At 35.0% G+C, this 25069-nt stretch overlaps 1 protein-coding gene across 11 annotated transcripts; it reads left to right on the top strand.

Annotated features, from left to right (window-relative positions):
* Positions 1-2396: 2396 nt before the first annotated feature.
* On the top strand, positions 2397-22862 carry LOC142339844 (uncharacterized). 11 transcript variants are annotated; one of them, XM_075390155.1, is made up of 4 exons: positions 2397-2613; positions 4132-4179; positions 13944-14329; positions 22385-22858. In XM_075390155.1, exons 2-4 carry the CDS (start codon positions 4168-4170, stop codon positions 22686-22688), a joined length of 702 nt encoding a protein of 233 aa, XP_075246270.1. In that variant the 5' UTR covers positions 2397-2613; positions 4132-4167; the 3' UTR covers positions 22689-22858. The 11 variants fall into 11 exon arrangements, with proteins under 11 accessions (XP_075246270.1, XP_075246272.1, XP_075246267.1 ...); XM_075390157.1 differs by having other exon boundaries at positions 2397-2614; positions 4149-4179; XM_075390152.1 differs by having other exon boundaries at positions 4161-4179; positions 13885-14329; positions 22385-22856.
* The last annotated feature ends 2207 nt before the right edge of the window (positions 22863-25069 follow it).

Raw genomic sequence — 25069 nt, 5'->3', positions numbered from 1 at the left:
ACTGCTGAAATTTGTTCAATAAGATCTGTCAGTCGAAGTCAGCAATGCTTGTTCGACTCATACTCAAATTGTTCTCGGCAGGATTGGTTCTGTCAGAGAATTCAGAAAAAGTCTGAAGTGAGCCGATAAAAATACTCGTAGTTTGGAACCGTACCTAAAATTGAACAAAACATCTTAAAACACCACGTTTTCTCTCTGAAGTAATTTACTTTGAAGAACAACAAAGAAATAATGCCTTTTTATGCCCCAAAAACAATGTCCTCGTCAAGCGCTAGAACAAAAATAGCAGTAGTCTACGCTAATCGTTTTTCAACATGGAAAAAGAAATAGTTAACGGTAGCAACTATTGTAAGTCAAATCAAGAGAATTAAAAAGAGCGTGGCAATCATTGTAACTACACCATAGAACACACCACTGAACTATCAAATATTTATTTGGTACAGATGTTCCAAGCCAAAAAATTCTGTCCCCCATAGAATCGCTAAAACATGGTCGTAATTTGGACTTGAAATGCACTTACAGGTCGCAAAACCTAATCCTTGATAAAATGGGATACTACGCACCTGTGCAGGAAGAACTTTTGCTCCCAGTGAACTAGAGTTGGCAAGGAAGCCCCTATTACTTCATGCCAAAAAACATATTTGCTATTGATATCTTGATCTTACTCCTTCTATCTGTGCGTATCTAGAATCAAAGGCAGCTTAAGCATTTGTGCAGCAGAAAAACTATGAGTGCAAAAGCTACCTTTGCTGTTTTTTCTAACCTAAAACCATCCAGACTTTCAATGCAACGCTTCCTGATGGTGTTTTTTAACTAAAAGCAAAACGTTTTCCTTCGCCAAACACAGACTCAAAAATTTCGGCCCCTACAATATTGAAGAGAGAAAAATTTACCCCAGAAAACACAGCGGCTTCATATTTACCTGTCAGGTAACGCGAGCTGATGATTTGGAAATATGCCGGGATTTGAGCATAGACCCCTTTTTGAACGCCAATTGCAGCTTCGCCGTGCTCAGAAGACCAACCGTTACAGTGACAACGAATTGTAGTAAAGTTTTTGTTGGTGACAACGAAGAAATCAAAATGTCTTTGAAATATCTTGACAATGAAAAATTTACAGGGAATTTGCAGCAGAGATCAACAAATGATTTTGAGCGTCAACCGGACACTGCCGATCTTTCGACTATCAGATAGATTCAATTTGAACGTGTTTTTACAGCCGTAGTTGAAACTCCTATCAAATGCTTAAGACTCTATGGAAAACGATGAACCATTGACGTTGAACTCTGTTCTGATCCAGCGTCTATGCAAATCACTTCCACCAATTTTTTCCTCGTCAACCAAGTCGTTGAAAATGATGTCTTGGAAGAACGCTCAACAATTCCTCAACAACACTAGAAGGAGACTGGTCCGGGAATACCTGTCGAGTTAGGCCGAAAAGGCCAAAATGGACCTACAATAACAGGGGTTCTTTTAAGGTCGACGATGTGGTATGGTTTTCGTAGTTTTCACCCACGAGGTTTTTGGCTTCGGGGAAGAGTGGAGGAAAAGATGGAGACCACAGAGCAGTTAAAGTGGAAATGGCTTGCGGTACTTTCGTTGGCCCTGTATCCGGTCTCGTTCGTGTTTTGCTGATTAGCTACCTTTTGTTTAGGTATTTTGTCGCTCGAGTTTAGGCAGAAGGAGTTTCGTATAATTTTTTTTTCAGTTTAATATTGGGTCTATGTATTTTACATGGGAATGGAAACAGTTTTTGTTTTGTGGATTTCTTCTTAATGTATCATTTTTAGACCCCTTGGAGTTTGCTGCCGTTGCAACCTAAAATAGCAATTTAAGGAAGTTAATGATGAGTTACCTCAAAGGAATTCGCCTTTATGGCCGAGGCTAGCGTATGGTTACCTAAAACAATGAAACAAAAATCTTTAAATTAATTTGCTGCGCAATGTAAGAAATATGTTTTTGTTACATGTGAAAACTTCTGTCGTACTTTTATAACATATAGATTCGAAAACGACAACATTTAAGATATCAATATGAGTTGAATTTTCAAATGGCTCTATGAACATGCGATGGAATACATGTAAATTGAACTAAATTTAATCAAACATCTGATCGTAAGAAAGTGTAACATAACAACACGTCTAAAGAACGTTATCATTTTTCCCTCAATTTCTTAAACTATTTTCAAAATAGTCTGTAAGCTTTAAATTGATGAAAAATGCAGGAGTTTATACTTCATTTGACATCGTAGCGTTGAAGCGCGCTTGGTCATGTTTCTAATGACCCCATGTCTCTAATTGAGGTTCAAAACCCTAAACGATATCGGACATCCTTGCGACATTGTGAATGTTGATCTAGTGAGAGCACTGTTTATATTCTGTCTCGCTTTTGGAGATTTGAACAGCTCGGTTTTAACAGATAGCATCGAGTTAAACTGAGAACCGTAACGTTATTATTCGTTATTCGTTATTAATCTTCATGTTTAGCATCATTGAACTGTAAAAGTTTAGTTTGTCCACTTTGCTCAAACGAACCAACTGAATATTGATATTGAAGTTAAAATTTGCTGGTGATATTGAATTGTTACACATTACCTAAATTATTGTTAACCCAGGTTGAGGTGCCATCCGGAAGTGACCTCTGATCAAACCGTAGTAACTTCTTATCAGACTAAAGTGAGCTCGAAACACCGTGTGCACTCGAAGTGCGCTCGATACTGTCTCTGATCAGACCTTGCCAGACAGAAATCACCTCTGATCAGACCCATATCAGACCATTGTCCAGACGATTGTGCGTTTGAGATGACCTCTGATGAGATCATCCCCAGACCACCAGAAAATCTCAAAAGTTTGTGTTTTTCAATTAATTTAGATAATTTTATATTATTATTATCACACCATCATCCCGAAATCTTGCGCTCAAATTCCCCTCTGATCAGACCATCCCCAGCCTGAAGTGACCTCTGATCATACTAGTGTGCGCTCGGAAAGGGGCCTATAATCAGACGAATAGCATCCAGAACAGACCTCTGATCAGACCAACCCCAAACCGAAATGAACTCTGATCATACTGGAGTGCGCTCGAAAGTGACCCCTGATCAGACCATTTCCACCCGGATGTGACCTCTGATCAGACCATCCCAAGACCGAAGTTACAACTGATCTTATTTAAGTGCGCCCGTGTTGAGAGTTTCGTGGGATTCAAACATAAGAAATCGTCGCCTTTTGTCGTTTTTACTTCGTCAATACCGATCGAAGCCCTTACGTTTTTTTCGTTGTTTTGATCGGTTTTCTTCAGTATTTAAACATAAGAGTCGTCGGTTTTCGTCAGTTTCGAAACGAAAGAAGCGTCGGTTTTTGTCGGTTTCAAAACGTAAGAAGCGTCGGTTTTCGTCGGTTTCGAAACTTAAGAAGCGTCGGTTTCGACGGTTTTAGAGGAACGATGCGTCGGTTTTTACCGGTTTTAAACCTATGAAGCATCGGTCTTTGTCGGTTCCAAAGGTACGAAACGTCGGTGGGGGTTATAATAAAAAAGACTCCCTTATTTTGTGCCAAAGAAACCGTTGGGAATATCCAAACGCGACAAGAAAAGCAAATTCATTGTAGTAGATAAAATTATCTGTGCGGTTTCAGTCAAAAAATAAGCTGTCGTTTTTCGGCAGACAAAAACGAAATCTCTTTAGCACATTCTAGAAATATAAAAGTTGTACAATTTGCAAGACACAGACACGAAGAAACCAAACAAACAAACAAACAAACACACACACACGCACATCCAACCACACCTTACACAACAAAGCACAATCAGACAAATTTTTTCGTTTACATTTAGAATTGACAGTTCCGATGACGCCGACGCTCCTTACAGCAATACTGACGATTTCAAAAAAACGACAAAAGCCGACACTTCTTACCAGCAAAACCAATGAGTCCGACAAAACCGACAGAAACTGACAAAAACCGTCAAAAACCAACACTTCTTACAAATAAAACCGACGAAAAACGACGCTTCGTACATCGTTTTCTCGGGTCTTTCTCAGCACGGGCGCTCGAACGCAATCCCAGACCCTGTAGTTTTGGTCTGGGAACACACCGTGTGCGTTGGACTTGGTCTGATCAGAGGTCACTTACGGATGGCACCACGACCCGGGAACGTACGTTGATATCTGATGAAACTAATCGTTAGTATTAGAATCTTTTCCCACATAGAGGACATCACGTGTCAGATAAGAAAATCAGTCCACCTAAACCAAAAATTAATTGTTTTGACATAGCTTTTTTTGGGGGGGGAGGGAGGAGGGAGATATAAATGTTTTTGTTCAGTCAATACTGTCCGATTGATATATTTTGAGTGGAAAGTTAGAGTTGTATGGGGAGCGGACCAAGCGTAGGTCATTTTAATGGAAAGGTTTTATCATTTTCATCTTTTCAAGGAGTTATTGAGGTAAGCACCATGAAACTTTAATTATCTTTGTTCACTTGCTCCGGTCTTTTGCGTGTTATTGCGGTCACCTGAGATGTCTGTTTCCTAAGGCGTTTATTATTGCTGAACTCTTCCGTATGACTTGACTTTATAATTTTTGGCTATAATTGCGCTAATTTTCAAAAAATTAATTATTTTGGCGGGAGTCAGCTGAATTTTGCTATTTATTTCACATTTACTGCACTTTGCAGGCGTGCTTTGAACTCAAATAATATTAGCAACTGCTGCAAAAGAAACAAAAAAACATAGCAAGACAAGTCTTGACGTACAATTCAAAGAATTTTCATTGATTAAACAAAAAACTAGACCTAGAACGGACTATGAATGAATTGAGAAAATCATTTAGAAAAAAAAACAATCCAAAAAATCGAAAAAACTGTAAAAAATCAAAGTGAATTTGCCGCATGTGAACAAAAAACCACTCCCGATAAAGCAAATTTTTGATCAAACACGGTATTCTCACTCTACTTTAAAATTAGAGCGACAAAATTTCAAGCCGCAAAACCACTCGTTTTTTCACTCCACTTCGTGTTGAACAAAATCACTACTCCAATTTGACTTCAAAAATCAGGAAAATGTGATAACAGATCTTAAAAAAAGACAGCGCGCCAATACACTTCAAATTCTTTGAATTGTAAAAACATAGCAGGACAAGTCCTGCATTACAATCCAAAGAATTGAATGAAGAACTTAGAAGTACTTTACCTGACCAGCAGATCAATTGAACAATGCCAGCCAAAACACAAACAAAATGATCTCAAAATTTGAGAAACTAAAACAATCAAACAAACTAACCAAGGATATACGCACTGCTAAAAAACTTGAAGCATTTACCCCGAAGGCAAAATTTGATCCTTTTTTAAAATATCTATTCCAAAAATAAGTTGAAAACTAACTTTCGTTTCTGAAATCAGTTGATGATTAAATCTGCAAGACCTGAAAAAACTTCATTGGCCCTCGAAGGTCGATTAACTCACATAATGACTGAAAAATTAATAAAAAACGAAATCAATCGCAAATTTTAATGAAATGTTGCTCAGAAATGTGATATTGATATGTTCAGAATCACTTCTGTGTCTCTAGAGGCTATTCAGTAGTGCAATTCCAAGCGTTAAAAATTCATTGGCTCAAAGATCGATAGGCAAAACGTTTTATAAAAAAATTCAATTTCAAAAAATAGAAATTCCTTCTATTAAAATCATTACGACCATTGCATTTACCCCTAGCAGCTAAGCAATAACAAACTATCAAATCCTGTAGGAGGTTACCTGGCTAATGAGGCAAGAAAAATTGAATAAAAGAGAAATAATTTCAAAAAACTTGAAAAAATTTCAAAATTTATCAAAAATTTCTAAATTTCGTAAGGTTTAGTTGTTGAAAGCAATTCCCCTGACAGTAAAAACCATAAAGTAACAATTTATCAGACCCTGGGATAGTTTTTCTGGCACTTGAGAATGGACAATTATCAGAAATTGAAAAAAAAATATTTGTCAAACCTTAAAAAATTGCAGTTTTATCAAAAATAAACTCAAAATACAAGAGATTAAAATGTTGAAAAAAATTCAATTAAAAAATAGAAAACATTTAGTGCCCTATTAAATTTTTTCAAAGGAGAATCTCTGGCCCCTACGGCTGGAAAAACCTAAACAAAACGCAAATTTTCGAAAACTTGAAAAAATTTTAAAGAATTGGTATCATTTTTCTTGTTTGTGTTTGTAATACGAAAACATATAGCTCACAAAATGGCCATAAACATTAATTTCGACCCGCAAAAAACCTTCAACAACTTCTAAAAACTTCAACTTGAGATCAATCAGATAATAAATCCAAAAAATCACAAAAAACACGCCAAATTGCACCATTTTGAGCCCAAAACTTCTGGGCCTCTAACGAAAATTAATGCCTGTTGAGCTATACCTGTTTGTGCCATTTTTAAAGATCAAAGTCATTGAAAAATGTGCGGAGACATCTTAAAAAAACACAGCACCCCTATACAATTCAAGTTCTCTGAATTGTAACATAAGTAACAAAATTTGACGTGGAATCTGTTTGCAATATAATCTGTTTCGGTATCTCTTTTCATTTTTATGCTTTTTCCTACTTTTTACTGTTTTTCACATTGTTTAAATTTATGTTGCAAAAACTACTGTTTAATTTTTTGTGCTACATAATCACCTTCATGTATTGAGACCACCGAAGAATTGATAAAATATCACACTGAAAAAAGGAGACTGCGAAACTCCTCAATATTATCCACAAGTTGCATTGCTTACGGACAATTTTCCGAAAAACTAAAACCAGATTGTCTGTTAGTTATTCCATGAAAAAAATGATAACCTTAAATCGACAACAATGCCATAATTTTTCAAATGTTGAGCAATTTTGGAAAAAATAAGATTGTTTGAAAAACTTGAAAGAAAAAAACTGTCAACAAAACAGGAGAAAACAGAACATGAGTCAATTTACACGAGTTGAAACTATTATTTTTTGTGGATATTGAAATTGTCCAGAAGTTGCACAAATTGCATTCTACTTTTTATTGTTATTTGCACTCTTTCACGTCGTGTTGAAAAATTACAGTGAAAAATCAGTTTTCCATTACTTTTATCAACCATTGAGAGCTCCATAACAAGCAAAACAAAGATATATTTGAGAATTTTTCTAAACCTTCTTCTTTGAAGTGCAATTTTTGCCATTCTTCTGTAGTTTTTTAGATAAAACTCTTTGGTTACAACAACTTCTCGTCGAAAATTCTAAGAGCCCATTTGATCTATGTAGACAACAAAAATTTTTCTTTCCTGCTCACAGCCAAAAAAGAAATTAGCGTCATTGATAGAAGCCTACTGTCGTTTTTTCTGTGCAATCTTCCATCACGGTAGTTGCAACGTCTTTGGAACGCTGAAGTCTAGATTCGATCAGATCAAAATTTTTTCAATTTCTATTGATTAAAGTTATTAATATTTAATTTTGTCAAACTCATTTTGAATTTGAGTCACAGTTAAGTTCAAATAATTTTTTTAAGTCAACTGTTTCTCTTAATTATCAACAAGTTGCATTGCTTACGGACAATTTTCTGAAAAACTAAAACCAGATTGTTCGTTAGTTATTCCATGAAAAACTGATAACCTTTAATGGACAACAATGACATATTTTTTCAGATATTATTCAATTTTCCTTCAAACAAGCCGGGTTGAAAAATTCGAAAAAAAACTGTCAACAAAACCAAGGTTTTCATAATGAGTCAAAGTTTTCTTAATGGGCGTAAGAACATAATATGCAAAAAAAACTCGTTTATATAATTTGTTTCTCTTAAGTCTATTGGTTTTGAGTGTTTTGTTAAAACACAAAAATCTGTCTGTTAAGACAAAAAACAAAATGAAATAAGTGCCCTATTGTGTAGTCCTCCTGAAATGAAATTCAACCTACTTTTTGATTCTAGGGGTGACCAGTTCGATTCCAATATTGTTGGATGACTTAAAATTTGAGCTCAAAACAAAAGCATATGAGAAAGCAAAGGAAAAAAGCTCACCTTGTTCTCTTCTTCCATCTCTTCGGAGTTGTCTTCCTGGATTTTTCTAATCCAACACTACACCAAAAGCGGCACTATCTCCACCTACAATTCTAACAAGCCAACCTATTACTACCACCATCACCACCGCCATCACCACCACCATCATAACCAGCCCCATTACCATCACCATAATCACTACCACCACCACATCCAACACAACCAACCACACCGCGACCACCGCCACCACAATAACCGACAAGACCACCACCACCACCAGCACCACCATCATCACAATCACCACCACAAAAACAACATCAACAGTAACCCCGGCCACCACCACCACCTCCACGACAACAACAACCGCAATCAACATCACCGCCGTCTCGGTCACCACCACCAACAACCCCACCATTGCCACTAGAGGTGGTTAGATATTTTTTTAAATTTTTTCAGCTTCTGTTGGTTAACGTTATCATTATTAAAATTTGACGTGATTCAAACTTAACAATGGAAATGATGCAAGCAACTAAAGAAAAAGGTACTCTCGATGCATTGGAAAAACATAAAGATAGACTCATTGTGAGCTGAATGCCACGTAATCACATTCATGTTTTGAAACTGCTGATATATGATAATATATGATAAAATATGATGTATCAAACCAAAAAAAAACAAAGAATGCGGCGTCAAATTGTGTTGACAGTATTTTAAGAATTTTTATGCAAATTTCCACCTTGATAAAAAATTTTCACATGAGGGCTTGTATAACCTTGTTTTTATTTTTTGTTTAATTGCATAATATAAAGTTTGTTTTTTTTTGTTTTTGCATATTAAAAAATAAGCAGTAGAGCAACTGAAGAATACGGCAAATGAAAAATGGATGACGTCCTGAGAGAAATTCCTCATCAGTTTTCTCAATTTGCGTTGCTTGCGAACAATTTATTGAAAAACCTAATTTTTGCGATGAGAACGAAAATATAATTTCAGGTGCCTTTACAAATGCAAAGTCAAAATTGAAACTCTAGTAAAAAATCCAATAATGATTGTTTCCAAAGAACACACATGTTCTATAGAAAACTGAAAACCTTCTAAAAGGACAATAAAGATATAAAATTGCAAAATTTTTATATTTTGGTGAAGAAAACACGAAAGAAAAAAAATAATCAACAAAATCAGAAAAAAAACAGCACATGCAACGATTTATCCCGTTTAACTCTAAAATCTCTGAGAAAAATAAAGGAAATAGCATTTACTATCGTCTAAAAAATTGTCAGGCCAAGTCATAGCTAAAAACATAATTTGAAAAAGCCGAAAACGAGCACAATCCCCTTCTCAGTTTTTGTTTGGGACAATATTCAGAAAAATGCGTCAACAAATTAGTCTTTGATCCTCAACATTTTCTTTGTTTTCTGCACATTTGTTTCACATATTCACCAAATAAATCTGAACCGCGTGATTTTTTTTCACTGCAATTCAATCGAAGAGAAACAAAACATGACAACAACTGCCCTCCGGTCGTGAAAATCAAAGTTGCTACGTAGCTGTTACTTTGCGGTTAAGAAAAAAAGTTTTTCCTCATTAGGTAAATCACAGTCGTGAAGGACACAAACAAACCATTCAAACAAATTTGTATTGCCTCAAAATATCTAGTTTCTGTTTCCAGCAAAATTTTGTTATTGAGTACTAACATAAATTGCGAAAAAATTACAAATGCATAAATCTAGTTTCTGATTGTTTTGGGAAAATCTAAAAAAACACAAAAATCTGTTTGATTGGAAAATATACAATTTACAATCAGAGCCCTAATGTGTAGTCATCCTGAACATAAATTGAATATAATTTATGATTCTATGGCTTACCATTTGGATTGAAATCTTGTTGAGTTACTCAAATTTTGAGCTCTTGAATTTTATAACTCACCTTGTTCCCTTTTTTGATGTCTTTTTAGTTGTCTTCTTGAATTTATTATCATCCGGTACTACCACAAGAGCCGCAGAACCACTGTTTACAAAAAAAACACATGCAGCGAACTACAACCAACGACGCCGCCGCCAACACCACCACCACAACCACCACTGCCATTTTTCTATTTTTTGGTTAGCATACTATAGAGTAGGGAGCAAAGCAACAGATAGCTATTAGGAAAACAGCAAGATATGGCAAAAGATATCGTCCAGAGAGAAATTTCTCTAATTTCTCAATAATTTTCTCAAAATGCATTGCTTGCGGACATTTTTGCTTTTCTGAAAAGCCTAATTCAGATTTTTGCGATTAGACCGAAAATACAATTTCAGTTTCCTTTCTGTATACAAAGCCAAACCGAAGCTGTAGTTAAGAAATCCCATAAAGATTGTTTCCAAAGAACACAATTGTTCTATGAAAAGCTGAAAACCTTCTAAAAGGACACAAATGACATCATATTGCAATTTTTTTTCTGTTTTGGAAGTCGTGTTTCGGTTCAGAAAAAATGAAAGAAAAACATAGTCAACAAAATCAGACGAAAAAACAGCACATGCAACGGTAAATCCCGGTTGAACAGAAAATTTCTTAAAAAACGGAAATTGTATTTCCTATCGTCTAAAAAGCATCCCACCAAAACAAAGTCAAAGCTGAAAACATACATTGAAAAAGCCGAACACGATCAAAAACGCCTTCAAGTTACTATAATAGATCATATTCAGAAAACTTTTTCGTCAAAAAATTCTATTCTCTGATCCTGAATTTTTTTCTGCACATTTGTTTTACATGTTGACCAAATAAATCTGAAACGCGTGATTTTTTTCACTGCAATTCAATCGAAAAGAAACAAAACATGACAACAACTGCCCTCCGGTCGTGAAAATCAAAGTTGCTACGTAGCTGTTACTTTGCGGTTAAGAAAAAAAAGTTTTTCCTCAGTAGGTAAATCACAGTCGAGAAGGACACAAACAAACCATTCAAACAAATTTGTATTGCCTCAAAATATCTAGTTTCTGTTTCCAGCAAAATTTTGTTATTGAGCATTAGAACATAAATTGCGGAAGAACTATAAATGCATAAATCTCGCTTCTAATTGTTTTAAGAAAATCTATAAAAACTCAAATTTTGAGCTCTAGAGTTTTATAACTCACTTTGTTCCCTTTTTTGATATCTTCTTAGTTGTCTTCTTGGATTTATTATCATCCGCTACTACCAAAAGATCCGCAGAACCACTGTCTACAAAAAAAAACACATCCAGCGAACTACAACCAACGGTGCCGCCACCACCACCACCACCACAACCACCACTGCCAATTTTCTATTTTTTGGTTTACCTACTATAATATAGGGAGCAAAGTAACAGACAGCTATTATGAAAACTGAAGGATATGGCAAATGAAAAGTGGATATTCTCTTGAGAGAAATTTCTCAAATTTTCAATAATCTTCTCAATTTGCATTGCTTGCTGACAATTTTCTGAAAAGCCTAATCCTGATTTTTGCGATGAAACGAAAATACAATTTCAGGTGCCTTTCTAAATAAAAAGCCAAAGCTGAAGCTCTAGTAAAAAAAAATCAATAGTGATTGTTTCCAAAGGACACAATTGTTCTATGAAAAGCTGAAAATCTTCTAAAAGGACAACAAAGACATAAAATTGCAATTTTTTTCTGTTTTGGAAGACGTATTTCGGTTCAAAAAACATGAAAGAAAAAATAGTCAACAAAATCAGACCACAAAAACAGCACATGCAACGATATGTCCCGGTTGACCCAAAAAATTCTTAAAAAATTGAAATTGTATTTCCTATCGTCCAAAAAGCATCCCACCAATACACAGTCAAGCTGAAAACATACTTTGAAAAAACCGAACGCAATCACAAACGACTTCAAGTTACTATAATAGACCATAATCAGAAAACTACGTCAACAAATACTATTCTTTGATCCTCAATTTTTTCTTTGTTTTCTGCACATTTGTTTCACATATTTACCAAAAAATTTTTCTAACTCGTGATATTTTTTCACTGCAATTTGGTCGAACACAAGCAAGACAACAACAATATCTGCTTTCTAACTCCAGCAAAAATTTGTTATTGAGAACTTAATATATGCAAAAGATTTACCCAAGCATAAAACTCGTTTCTTTTAATTTTCTAATTGTTTTGGAAAAACTTAAAAATAACATTAAAACTGTTCTTTGGACAATTACAATATACAATAGGAACCCTAATGTGTAGTAATCCTGAAAAAAAATTTGAAGCTATTTTATGATTCTATGGCAAACCTTTTGATTGAAATTTTGTTGAGTTACTCAAATTTTGAGCTCTTGAGTTTTGGTAACTCACCTTTTTCCCTTTTTAGTCTCTTTGTAATTGTCCCCTTGGGGTTTATTATTATCCGCTACTACCGCAAGAGCCGTAGAACCACCGTCTACAAAAAAATACATCCAGTGAACCACAACCAACGCCGCCAAAACCACCACAGCCGCCACCGTCATTTCTTTTATTGGTCAGCACACTATAAAACAGGGAGCAAAGCAACAGATAGCTATTAGGAAAACAGAAAGATATGGCAAATGAATAATGGATATCGTCCTGAGAGAAATTGCTCTAATTTCTCAACAATTTTCTCAAGTTGCATTGCTTGCGGACATTTTTGCTTTTCTGAAAAGCCTAATTCAGATTTTTGCGATTAGACCGAAAATACAATTTCAGTTTCCTTTCTGTATACAAAGCCAAACCGAAGCTGTAGTTAAGAAATCCCATAATGATTGTTTCCAAAGAACACAATTGTTCTATGAAAAGCAGAAAACCTTCTGAAAGCACAAGAATGACATAATATTGCAATTTTTTCTTTTTGGAAGACGTATTTCGGTTCAGAAAACATGAAAGAAAAAAATAGTCAACAAAATCAGACAAAAAAAACGATACATGCAACGATATATCCCGGTTGAACAGAAAATTTCTTAAAAAATGGTAATTGTATTTCCTGATCGTCTAAAAAGCATCCCACCAATACAAAGTCAAAGCTGAAAACATATATTGAAAAAGCCGAGCACGATCACAAACGCCTTCAAGTTACTATAATAGACCATATTCAGAAAACTTTTTCGTCAACAAACACTATTCTCTGATCCTGAATATTTTCTTTTTTTTCTCTGCACAATTGTTTCAGATATTCACCAAAAAAAATTTAAAACGTGTGATATTTTTTCACTGCAGTTCGGTCGAAAAAAATATGGCAACAACTGCCCTCCGTTCGTGACATTCAAAATTGCTTCGTGGCTGTTATTTTGCGGTAAAGAAAAAACTTTTTCTTCAGTAATTAAATCAAAGTCGTGAAGTACAGAAACAAACTATTCAAAAAAAACTGATCTGCCTCAAAATATCTATTTTCGATTTCCAGCAAAAATCTGTTATTGAGCATTATAAAATAATATGCCAAAACTTTACCCCAGCATAAAACTCGTTTCTTTTATTTTTCTGATTGTTTTGGGAAAGTTTTGAAAAAAACACAAAACTCTGTTTGATTGGACAATGTTTGATTCTTTGTTTCACCATTTTAAGAGAAGTCTTTTTGTGTGAATTCACCTTCAAAATTTTGAGTTTTATAACTCATCTTGTTCCCTTTTTTGACCGTTTTTGAATGATGATGAGAAAATTAGTTTAAATGGAAAATGAATTCAACGGAGAGAAAATCATTTTGACAAAAATGTAATCTTAATAAGTTTTTTTATTAGAAGCAAAACTTCGATCGCTAACCTCGACCTGAGGTTTGATCTGGCTTTGCTTTGTAAACCAGCCATCAGATGAGAACTTTGAATTAGATCATGTTGAATATGAATCATCTGAGAACACTTAAATCATAATTCCTTTTGTTTTGATATTGAGTGAAAAACAACTTCATTTGATGTCCTATGCAGGAAATTGTTAAGTAATAATTGGCGTTAAAATATCAATGGGTCTGAAAGACAATGAATCAACTGAATTGCAGAGAGCTACGGTAGAATTGAATGAGGCAACCAATGATTTAAATAACGCAACTGAGGAATTGAAATTGAAAACAGCAGATTTGTTGAACGCAACCGCCAAATTGAGGCAGACTACCGAAGAGGTAAATGGGAAAACAGCGGTGCTACGAAAAGCAACGGAGGATTTCAATGGGGCAAAGGAAGAGTTCAATCACGCAAACGGCGAGTGTGATCACGCAAGACTGGAGATTAACCAAAGGTCTTCTGAGTTGAAACAGTCCATGGTTCTGTTCAACAATTCAGCAACGGAACTGAACCAGGCAACAAATACATTGGAAACAGTGACCGCCAGACCAAACGTCACATCGGTTGATTTTGACAGAGCTTTGGAAATATTCGACAAATCAAGGTCTCCCTGGTCGAGGAATAAAAAAGTACTAAAATTGATCTAAAATTGGGCACAATCCAAGGGAACACTACGTCTAGAGCTCAAAGTGTTGCTATTTTTGAGCGTTGAGCTTTGAAATCTTTTTGAGAAGAAATGATGAACTGAATTTTTAACGGCCGCGAAATGAATTGGAGCAAAACCGCTATTGGCAAATTGATTGCGCTTTTTTGCGCCATCAGAATGGTTTCCAATGGTGCGCATTTCAGAGATAGGAGAATTCCACTTCCCTATAAAAACAATTCTATATTATTTTTGAAAGAGGCCTTCAGTTGACCACACTGACAACTTATCGAAAGAACAAATAGTGAACTACATAACTGTAGAATTGGTCATTCTTGCTGCACAAAAAATGTTTATCGCCGTTTCTGCAGAATATTTACACTATTTCTGAAGTAAGTGTTTTCACCAACCAAAAAATTTTCTTAGTTATCTTGTCTACCTATTTTTGGCTATGGTTCAGCCCTCTGTTCATCAATTGTTATTACTGTTTCCGAATTCAAACCTAAAACAACTGACTACTTTTGACATTTTTGGTTTGGCTGTATATTGAATTTGAAAAGCGTACTGATAATACACTATATTTTGTTTATAATACCGTTTTAGAGAGAGATCGAGAAACTGAAGAGTTACGGAATCTTCTCACAGCAACTACGAAAAATTTTCTCCGTGCGGATTTTTCAAGCAGTTTTTAAAAGTTGAATGAACGACTCTGCTGTCAAGTTTTCAAACTTCCAAATCAATCACAGTATTTAGAACACAAACTGTTTCTTAAATTATTAACGATTACTTCTCCTTTCTAATCATTTCATATTTTTTTCACTGCATTCAACCTGTTTTTGAAATTTTCTCAGCTTAAACACATCATTGTTTGTGCTTATGGTTGTTGTTTTGATTTATGTTGAATAAATATGTTTCGTTTCTCTTACTTTTGCTTTTCGTTTATCTTATAGCTTATTTTTTATATTAAATTTTACTTTTTTCCAACATCGTTGTACTGCTGAAGCCCAACTTTGGTCAATTGTGCCACGATTGATTACCACTTAGTCTGATTCGGCAATTGCGCTGCAATTGTAATATTAGTAGGATTGATTTTGAAATATTCTTTCAAGATTGGGAGATCGCGACGCGAATGATTAGTTTGATTTCTGAGATGGCTTTGAAAAACAAATTGCTAATGTTAACTGCAACTGATTTTGCGGAGCACATGCGAAATTATGCAATGAAAATTTACAAACTAGAATTAAAAGGAAGTTAAGAGCCCAGGAGGTGATCACGCAAAAGAAAAGGAAGTTGAAATTTGTTTACAGCGTGAATAGACAGTTTCCTGTCTAGAACACGAACAAACGGAAGCTGTGAAATTTTTGATGAATGAAATAAAGATGAAGGCAAATTGAACTAGATTACTGTCCTTGGAAAAAGAAAATAAATTTTAAATAAAAATGGTAATGGATATTTTGAAGTATCCAGTCCGTATGACGTTTCCCCCTGTGAAGAAAAATAATGGAAATTATGATAAACTAAAATGAGAAAAATAAAACTTATTCACCGGTTAAAGAGTAATAAAATATTAATTTCTTAGATAATTATACAGAGTTTGTCGAGTTTTAATATAGTTTTAATCTGAATTATATGATTGTTGTTGTTCCGTTTCCAATAAGGTCATTTCTTTTTCTGTGCGAATGTCAGAGATTGGATCCAATGTTCAACGTTCATTTGGGTTTCTGTGTGATGTCGTTTCAATGAATGTTGTGTCTGTGACAGATATTTCAGTCAAATAACCATGGGTTTGTTGAATTACCTGAATTTGAGTTCGTTGACTTGTCTCTTTTTGTTGTTGCTTCATCTGTCTTCTGCTTCCTCTGACTGAAGAATATTCCGAATCAGCCATATCACTGTTTTGCAGTGTACGCTTCTGTTTTTTGAGAAATGGTGTTAATTGGGGCCTGGAGGGTCCTGATGAGGACGATTAAGTCGATGATGCTGCAATTAGCTATATCGGGCAAAATTGTAATATTTGTGTGAGGTCAGGTCTCGTCTTGAATGCTTCATCATGTTTTGAGTTGCTCTTTGTAATGCGCATTTTGAGAGCTCTTGCCACGCTACTCGTTGTTGAGATGCAAGAATGAGTCGAGGAGACCACGCTAAAATAGTCGGATTGCGATGTCCTAGTTTCGCACACTCACTTTTGTTTTTTTTGGTTCCTATATTACACTTGTTGATGGCCTCATTTTGCCCACGTTACTGCCAGGTGCTAAAACATCATATATCCTATCTAAATGTTTTTTGTCTATGAGCAGCGTGTATTCTACGGGCTATTTTAAAATGAACGCTTCTTTTAGTGCGTGGGATGGGTCGCGAAATTCCATCTGACCACATGAGTCTGTTTTCTTTATCTTGCACCTGTTTTTTTTGCGTGAGCTCGAATATGGCGCAAATAACCTTCTCAATCTCAACATTTCAACACATTCACGTGTCTGTCTAATGTTCGCCAGGTAAATATGTGCGGCCTGGGATCATATCGTTTTCTGAATAAAATTTAATTATTTTGTCATATTTAAGATTTTTACTTTTTGATTGAGATCATAAATTAGATGCTGGCATTTGGAGCACATTTTTGCCAAAATGTGCTTCAAATGGTGTTATAATACTGGTTTTTTGATTGGTTGTTCTTATTTTATGAATAGATGCATGTAGTGCTTGTTGTAAATTACTTTTTATCTAATTGCGCTTTTAAAGATGATAATTGTGGTTCTATGGTTTAAATTAGACATTCAACAAGAATTATTGCTCTATGATCAAGGGCAGGAGCATATATTGGTTCAATATTACTTTCAGAATAAAGTTTTTTAAACTTTTACCTGTTAGGCACCTAGATTGATATAGTCTAATTGTTCTTGGCAGCCTGTGATTATATATATATTTATATATATATATATATATATATATAAATATATAAAAATTTATATATATATATATATATATATTTATAAATATTTAAAAATGTAATTACCATTGGACTGAAAGCAGTATTTACCGTTTCTATTGTAGGAGATTTGAAATATCTATCAATATCTGTTAAGAAATATTGTTCTATTCCCATTTTATTAGCAAAAAGGCCGCCAAAAAAATCTATTTGTAGTTTGTCATTCGGGACAACGCAATTAAGTAGTGGTGACCATTTGCTATTCGGAACTACTCGTTTTAAGTTCCTACCGATATCTGTTCAAACCTTGGACTCACTAGTTTTTGCTTGTATGTTGCGATGAGTTTATGGCCACCATATATTTTGCGCGGGCAATAGCATGGCAAAACTCCCCGGATGCAATAAAAGAATATCTTTTAAAATTGCACCTTTTGGGAAATGTTATCCGTTCATCGAGACAAAGCCATCTATGCTTGACATTAATGTCCTTCGAATAAGAGTGTAAAGGTTTATGTCTTTGAATTTCTCCTCTTCATTTTTTAAGACACAATCTCGGACTTCCTTCAAGATAGTGTCTATCGCCATCAGAATGGATAAGATTTTTTGTTTGAAAACTCTATTCGAGTATCATCGGCGGTGTCAAGAGAATTGAAGGAAGGGGTCGTTTCCGTTGTGGTGGAATTGTTGGTGCCAGTTGTCGTGTTTGTTGGAGAATTTTCCGAGAAAGTTAGAGGCAATTGATTTGAAATCGGTGAACTTATTCTCAAGAGAATTAAAGACAGAAAGCGAGGTATTTTTTGGTGCTTGGTATTTATAGATGGAATTTTTGAGATTCGCACCTAACTGAGAGAGATTTTATGATGAATAGTTGATTTGGTATCAAATGCGGGGCTAATTGGCCTAATTGTTCAGATTGTTCTTGTTCTTTACTGTCTGACCTCTGTAAAGCATTAGCAGCAAATTTTTTCTTGGAATTTGAATTATTTAATGGCCCGGTATGTCACGATGGACGTTTTTAAGTTGGGATTATTGGGTTTATGTGGTAGAGTAAATTGCGAAACAATTGACGTTGAAATATTAGAGTGTGGCAAATGCGATGCAATTGGCTTATTCTCTAAAAGTATTTTTTGTTTTTTAACATGGGTGTTTGCGGTGCCAATGGCTTGGTTAATTTCGGATTGGATGAATTCTGCTTTAGAATGCTAATTAATTTCTATAATTCTAATTTGCTTTGTTCAATGTATTTCTTTAAAGGAATCTCGGATTTTAGAAATTGTTGCCAACACAAAATGTTCGTCGTATGCTTAAACCTTCTTTGCTTTTGCAAAAAGATTTCTAGAGATTTAGACTACAAGGCCCTTTTTTGCTCCTGGCATATGTTCTATGACAAAATTTTAGGGAAGTAGTCGATCAATCCATCGGCAAGTAAACTATTGTAAGATTTATTTGAACAATGTACTTTAAGTATTGATAGTAGGGCTCTGTGATTTGTAATTTCTGTTAAATTTTTACGTTAAAGGTAATATTTGAAATAGTCAATTGACCATACGACTCCCAATAGTTCCAATTCACTTACGCTATATCGTTATTCTGTGGAATTTAGAAAATGCGATGCAAATGCCTTAGGTTTCCAACCGTCTGAAGTGCTTTTTTCGAGTGCTGCACCAAGTCCGGAACGTGAAATGGCGCATTTCACTCTAACATCTAGTTTGGGATTATAGGGACAATTATCAGTTCTTTGTGCTGTTTTATCTTTAATTATATTCAAATGTTTTGTATGTGACTCACTCCAAAAGTATATGGCGAAAGTTTTCAATAAAATCTGAGATGATGACAAAGTTGTGCTAGATGTGGTATAAATTTGCTAATGTAGTCTTCTGATCCAAGAATTGATCTTAAACCTTTAAGAATATTTGGTGATGGTATTGCTTAAATGGCTGAGGCTTTCTTTTCGAGTTGCAAATTGCATGTTTGTGTAAATTTATAAGCAAGCCATTCAATTTCCGTTTTAGCAAAATGACATATTTGGAGACTGATGCGCAAATTATCTTCATCTAACTTTTTGAGGCATTTGATAACATTAATATTGTGATTGGATTCTGATCCGGTACTAACTATGATGATGTCATCTAAGAGGAATATTTGTTTTGCAGGCCTATGAAGTTACAGTCCATTGATTTTTGAAGTTCAGCTGGCGTGTCAGTGAGGTCATAAAATCCAGTTTTGAATTTATATGTTCTTGTTTATTCACCGCAAATGATTTTGAAATTATAGTGTTTTGCAGCGCTTTTATGTAATTGTAATTGATTGTTTGCATATTTAAGATCTCTGATTGTTTTGTGTATTTGTTAGTTGATGTGAAATTGAGTCTATTAACATTTCTATGTTGGGCATTTGATATTTGTTTTTAAAAGATTTGAAGACTTTGAAATCTGTTGCTATTATTGAGGATTGATCTTTTTATATTGTAATTACTATAGACGAAACAAAAATTTCGTCAGAACAATCAGACAGATTTTGACAATTTCTTCTTTTTGTTAGCGGTTTATATCCTCATTAATTCTAGGTTGTAGGTTATTCGGAACGCGACAACATTTTGATGCTTTGCTTTAAACTTTTTACGAAATTTTGATTTAACGAAGTGTGTCTTTGACAGTTCAATTCTTGAAACTTGTTATGGAATTTGCAACGCGATAGCTTGTTTTACTTTGCATGTAGACTTATCAAAATTGTTAACACAATTACCCCTTTTTTGCTGTTGTTGTACCACTGCAAGTCCCAGTCTACTTAACAAGTCTCTTCCAATGCTAATTTTTTAGCCATTATCTACCACTGAACGGCATGTGTCCTCACACTTCCAATCATAGTATGAAATTGTAGTTGCTATCTTCCCGAGATCCCTGATTGGTTCGTTTGAGAATGCTTTGAGATCTTTCTCACATGCTGAGGCAATTCGTGCGTGCTGTTGGGGGTATTCTTTAGCATGTTATTTTTCACAATTTTGGTTATGATGCTACACCCACCACTGGCATGAATCGTGGATTTTTAGTTGTTTTTAAAAATTGAATTTTCGCATTGAGGAGTTCGAATTGATTTGCCGCTTCAGTGGAGATAGCTGCTACATTTATGTCGGAATCACTGTCATAATTTGAATCACATACTTGACAGAGTCTTCTCATCGCTTTTGGTAGTTGTTGCTTCGATTTGATTGTTGGGGCTGTGACGTTTGAGATAGCGACTTCTTAGTTTTCGACATTTTAAGGCCAAATTGTTTAGGATTCCGCAGTTGCCGCATTTCTTTTTTTTGTGGGGCACGTTTGACGGTGACCATAGGTCAAGCATTGACCACAAATTAGTTTATTGGCAATTGTTAGGGACAGTTGTGTTGCGATTTTAATCTTGTCTTTTTTGTTGGCATCTTTTAGTGAGATTCGGTTTTTGAAAGTTTTTGACTATATTCACAGATTGAGTGTTCGTAATAAGATTTTGATTAATCTTTTGATAATACTGACCTCCCATTTTTATGTGAATAGCTATTTTTAAGGTTTTTGATGGTGACATCGTTTCTTTATGGAGTTCTTTTTGCGTCTCCAAAATATTCAGCAGATTCAAGATGAAAGTATCACGTATTACCGTAGTTTCAACTTCCCCCAGGTTTCCAATCACCGATTGTTCGACGAGTCGCCCATAGAAATTCTCAACAGAATCTCTTTCTTGCTGCTGTGATGAGAAAAAGACATAGCGGTCATATGTTATGTTGCCGGTTTTTATGAAGGAATCTTCCATTACACGTCAAAGTTATTTCATCGGTTCCTTTTTAATGAAGAAATCTGAATGTTTGTCTTTGATGATCCTGCGACCTTCTATTCCAATGCAAAGATATAGAAGTGAAGGTGCTTTTTGATTGCAGATGTTACAAGGTTTGTCAGGATTGCCATTTTCATTGATCTTTTTACATCTGTTTCGCCACGTCACCTTTAGTTGCTGATTGCGAATATTTCTGTCGCGTTCGGTTGCTTGTGTGTGGTTTTTCACTGGTTTCTCACACACAGGTTTGGATGGGTATTTGACTCCTGGAGGTGATCCATGGAGAAGGACTTCTAGTTGTATTCCATCTTCTGCCAGCAAAGCAAGTTTCCATTGCTGACTCCATTTCTCCCATGAAAAGTGTGGTATGATAGTTGCTTTTTCCCAAAAAGCGTCGATATGCACGGGAGTTTTTGCACCATAATGTACTGCTGAAGCCTATCTTTGGTCAATTGTGCCACGATTGATTACCTATTAGTCAGAATGGGCAATTGCGTGCAATTGCAACTTTATTGAGTTTGATTTTGAAATTTACTTTCAAGATTGGGAATTTGCGACATGAATGACCAGTTTGATTTCTGAGATGGCTTTTGATAAGCAAATTGCTAATTTGAAATTGCAACTGATTTTGCGGAACACAAATGAATCTATGAAATGAAAATTTAAAAATCAGGTTGAAAAGGAAGTCAAGAGATCATAAGATGATCACGCGAAAAAAAAATCATGTTGAAATTTGTTTACAGCGTGAATAGACAGCTTCCTGTCTTGAACTTGAATAAAATGGAAGTTGCAACAGCTATGATGAATGAAATAAAGATGAAGGAAAATTGAACTGTATTACTGCCCTTGAAATTAAAAAAGATAAATTTAAACTAAATAAGGTAATGGATATTTTGAATAAATATCCAGTCCCTATGACAAACATATTTGCATCTTCAGCATTTCAGTAAATCTTCATGTTTTTCGAGCTCGTTTCTTAAAATTTTTTTCGGCTATTTCTTTTGCTACTTTAACAACTGCTGTCAGCTGAGTTCTTCATTTTTGACAACTTCTTCACTGCTTTCAACTAATTTACTATGTAAGTTTTCAGCTGATTGAATTCATTTCTCAAACTCATTTCAGCTCGTTTGGTTTGTTTCTTCAATTGTTTTCATTTCGGATCAGAGAGATTTCATTTTTGATATTTATTTCAACACATTCCGGTCAAGATTTGCCTGAGCTGATTAAGCTCATTTTTAATTAATCTAAAGTTTAATTGAGCTAGAAACAGCTGATAACTCGACTAGAGCCGATATGGACGAGGCCGCGCATAAATTGACACAAGCCAGAAACAATATGGACCAATCAAAGGAAAAATTAAAAAGATGCGAGGCAAACCTGGACATCAAAAAAGCAAATTTGAATTCGAGACGATCAGAGTCTGCTAACGCATCGACGGTGTTGAATCAGGCACTAACAGAACTAAATCAAGCAGAGAGCGACCAGGAGCAAGCCAAAGAGCGAATGAATGTCGCAAAAACGGAGCTGGAAGAGCGCAGGGCGAAGTTACATTGGGCAAAAGAGAAGTTAAACAATGTTATGAATGGGTAGAAAAGAAGAACATGATTGCAGGCAGCGTAATATACTGTCGCTACAAACAACTGCCGGTACTGAATTTAGTTTTACAAATAATAAAATTGACCGCGTCTCACAAAACAATCACTCACTGATGAAATGGATAACTCTGATTTTGTGTAGGTGGTTATGACAAATACAAGCAATTGAGAGACCAATTTAGAGAATTAAGTGAGCGCATGTCAATTCCAGAAATAAACAATTTGGTGCCGGCAGACGCCTGAAACGGCGAGCGAAACAAACAAGTGTTCTATATCAGTAGTTAAATGTAGCACAGTGCTCATTTGAATAGAGAAAATTGGAAAAACATAGTCTCCATTGTAGTTTTCAGATGTGTGTTTTGCTTGCCACTTTCACTGGAGTTCTACTCTTTAAAAAAATGTATACTTTGTTTTTTTAATAAACGTTATGATGTTACTGAATCATCGGATAGATATCACTTTATAGAGCCCCAAGTGTCACATTTCGGTTACAAGTGTCGCAAATGACAATTCATTTCGTTCATGATTTGAACTGTCAAATCATGAAAAAATTGGACTGTCATTTAGGAAACTTATGACAATCGGGTTTTCTATGTCAAAAAATGCTGGAGTACAATCCTCGTGACCAGGTTGATTTTGGAAATCTGTAGTTTTTTTCGACTTTTCCCGCTCATTGGTTGAAACGACGACCTGATTAAGTTACTGGGTGCTGGTCTAGGTTCAATCTCGCTTAACTTTGGATTAGTTTTCGTCAACGCAATTACTGATGACAGTCAGTGAAGACAGTAAGTATCGTGAGCGCAGTTCCTGAGAGAGTGACTGCGGCAACTGAAACGACCGAATTGTTGAGGTTAAGTGACAGAAACTCACAAGTGAAACGTCTATTGTCCTCAATAACAATCCTTCTTTCTCTTCAGAGATCTCTTGATTTTTTTGCCATAGAACCTCGATCACTTCAATATAGATCTCAATCAAAATTTGTGAAAGAAACATTTTAAAATATCAGAAAATGTCCCAAATAGTGTTCCCCAGTCATTTGTATTTTGGTCACCGTTTTCCGTCTTTTTTTCAAGGACCACAGAATTTGACAATGCTATTTTTGTCCATTTTCAGATGATGTTACAGCTCAGTATGCCACAAAGATAGAAACCAGCATATTTTGTACAACGAGGTCTTGTAACTGGTTTGCAAATGGACGAATCAAAGGAATTGAGCAAATGCTTAACCGATTGATAAATGTGCAACTGTACATAGTAAAAATTACTCGCAAAACTCTGCAAAACATAAAAAACCAAAATACTAAAAAAGTGAGCAAACTTGCTTAATAGTGAGTTATTATATATAGTGAGTTAGCTCAAAAATTTTTAAAAAGTTTCTACAGCTTATCAAAATTTATGGAGTTTTGTCTGAAGCCGGATGTTGATTTTCAGCAAAATAGTTGCCAATTGATCCCTGAAGCTACGCCATATCAGTACCAAGTTTCGGCCTCGTTGTTTATGGTCATATTATAAGAACCAATCCAAATGATCACTTATAATTACAGAGAAGAATAATCTTCGCGATGTCTTTCAATCAGAGAATTGATTCTCGTGACGTATAAAGAGAATATTCTATTTATTCTTGAACTCGAAATTTGAACTTGATGCTTTAAAAAGGTTAACTTTTTCGATAAATGTAGAAAAAGTAATATTATTTGTCTTACTAAAGAAGAAGTTTAAGGCGCATCAACTATAATATTTTTGTCAAAGAAAAACAATACGTTGACACCTTAGACTAGCTTTCAAATAGGTTGCAGAGACCAACGTAATACTTCAGAATTTCACTTTAATCGACTTTGGATCGTGAAATTTGCTGAAAACTCCAGTATACATTTAAAATAAAATTTACTGTATGGCGCTTTTGAATAAGCGTTAAGTCTCTTCCGGTATGTTTTCGGGTTTCTAACGTAATGAACTTTGCTCAAGTCTTTTGGGATGCCCGGGGGGAATTTCCCATAATTGTTGGTTGTTAAAACTCATAAACAGTTTTTAGAATTACATTTGCTTTTTTGTAATTGCAAATTTGCAAAGTTGCAATTTGCTTGTTGTTTTTTAAATCAATTCGTGGTAGCCACGATATAAGATTTTTTTTCTAAAAGGCCAATGACTAATGGTTCAATACCCTGACCCCATGAAGCGCTTTTGATTGGATAAGTTCTAATTTATATAGACATTCCGTACTATGACAAGTGCTGCTTTTTTGCTCCATGTGGACGTTTCAAACGCAAGAAAAGGAAAAAAGAATTAATTTTCTAAGAAAAAACGTTAAGAAATAAGGCAAAAAGCATAAAATGGCGGCCCAGATCAGGCGGTTGTGTCATAATTTTTTTTCGCCGCT

The sequence above is a fragment of the Convolutriloba macropyga genome, chromosome 5, assembly GCF_964194025.1.
Source record: "Convolutriloba macropyga chromosome 5, txConMacr16.3, whole genome shotgun sequence".
Lineage (NCBI taxonomy): Eukaryota > Metazoa > Xenacoelomorpha > Acoela > Convolutidae > Convolutriloba > Convolutriloba macropyga.
The sequence above is the reverse complement of the archived record's forward strand: the minus strand, read 5'-3'. Positions and strand labels throughout refer to the sequence as shown.